Here is a 1849-nt window from a genome sequence, read left to right on the forward strand (position 1 = left end):
TCAACGGAATGTAAAGCAATAACAACCAATAGTGTCCCATTGTTCCATTGTAAGAATGAATGAGATACATCTCAATACATCAATATAATCTATATTACATATACATGTACTTTAATATGAGTGTGTGTGCATACCTGGCTTGTAATAGATGTACTATTATACATGTGTAATTTATATGCTTTATATGACATATACTCCACATATTAAGAATGTGTATAGGTGGCTTGTAACAGGCACATGACAGCCATTGTTATGAGGAGATGAAGATCACATAATTTAGTTTGAGATGAGGTTTAGAAACTCACTCACTGTACATGTACATACATGTATAATCTACCTTCCTTCCTTATCAATGGTGAAGATTACATTAACAATTACTGTACACGTTACTGGTATTTATTAAGATAAATGTAAACATACAAAGCTTTCTATAATAAACACTGTCACTATAATATCTATTGTTTGTTTGTTAATGGTTGTTGTTGTTATGTAGCAGCTGTTAATGTACATGTACTTGTAAGCCTTCAGTAATCACTTCAAGTGATGAAACCTTTTACTAGTAAACCATTTCCCTCCCAAACAGCACCTGCTCCACTCACTAACCAGTGAATCCATAGCTTCCTGGAGCTCTCTCTGGGAGGACATGAACTTTTGGTGTTGGTCCTAAAGGGGGACACGTTACCATGGCAACAGAGGAACATCCCCTACTTACCAGTGAGCTTATGAGTGAATCCAGTTCATTTTGTGAAGAATCAAGCTGATTCTAATGGAGGGAAAAACAAATAAACTTATACAGTATAAGGACTTCTTTATAATGAGAACATTTTGTAATGTCCCAATTGGTACAAGCCTATACAAAAGTACCTCTGAAATGAGGACACCTCTGTATTCAGGACAGGTAGTTTGAGCACAAACATTCTCTTACTTTCAACGATTCTCTTCTCTCCCTGGCGGAACCGGGTGGGGTCTTCTCTTGATCTGACCCCACCCCTTCCCCAGTAGTGGGTGTGGTCTCCTCCTCCTCCTCCTCCTGGCGGTGCATGTCCGACATTTGTTGTAGAGATTGTTTCAGTTCGTGAGATTTAGCGACTTTCTGTAACAGCAGAAGAGTCTGACTGATCTCGTTCTGTGAGTGGGTGAGTTCTCGCTCCTCTTCTATCGTCTGTACAGCTAGTGGGTGTGGTTTCTTTCCTTTGTGTGGCAGAGGGCTCCTACAGTGTAGCGGTGAGGACTCCTTTGATGCTGTTTCTTCAAGAATGGTTTCAAGAGAGCTCATCCGGTCAGGAGGTAACTATGGAAACAAAGGGAAAGAAATACAGCAAGAACAATCATTGTATAATGTTACTGTAATATAAATTCAGTCATTTCTTTTCTAAATTAAATAGTAAGTCATTTGGTACAAAATGTTCAGTCAAAATCAAACAGGTTCAAACTCAAGTATACATGTACAGGTGGTTCACTCACTGGTAGGTGCCCCTCCTCATCGTCCGATATGAATTGGGTTAAGTATGACTCTAGAGTACTCAGGTCCTCCAATAGGACACTGACTCTAGGAGAAGCACCAGCTGGGGCATCATCCTATGGAGAGAAGAGATTATTATTATTATTGTTATTATTATTGTTATTATTATTGTTGTTATTACATTGTTGCCAGTTAGTCCACCAGCAGCTGCTAATTCATTCAGCTCTTGTAGGAGCAGCTGTATCTTATCAGCACTTCTCTCCTAAAGAACAACAACACAGTATGTAGACATAAGACATAATTAAAATAAACAAATTCTTTACATTAAACTATCATACAATACATGTAGCTACATGTAGTTATATCAATGCTAGCATGAGCACATGC

General features: G+C 38.4%; 1 protein-coding gene across 1 annotated transcript in view; it reads right to left on the reverse strand.

Moving 5' to 3' along the window:
- Window positions 1-411: 411 nt before the first annotated feature.
- Window positions 412-1849, reverse strand: part of LOC109587771 (uncharacterized) — a 2832-nt gene continuing 1394 nt past the window's right edge. The window contains exons 4-8 of the mRNA XM_020003993.1: window positions 1644-1724; window positions 1465-1578; window positions 926-1291; window positions 713-763; window positions 412-663 (exon numbers count right to left, since the gene is read on the reverse strand). Of these exons, the coding sequence (XP_019859552.1) occupies window positions 532-663; window positions 713-763; window positions 926-1291; window positions 1465-1578; window positions 1644-1724 (744 nt within the window). The 3' untranslated portion in view covers window positions 412-531. The remainder of the gene's footprint in view (window positions 664-712; window positions 764-925; window positions 1292-1464; window positions 1579-1643; window positions 1725-1849) is intronic.

Source organism: Amphimedon queenslandica, unplaced genomic scaffold (genome assembly GCF_000090795.2).
Source record: "Amphimedon queenslandica unplaced genomic scaffold, v1.1 AMPQUscaffold_12453, whole genome shotgun sequence".
In the NCBI taxonomy this organism is placed as follows: Eukaryota; Metazoa; Porifera; class Demospongiae; order Haplosclerida; family Niphatidae; genus Amphimedon; species Amphimedon queenslandica.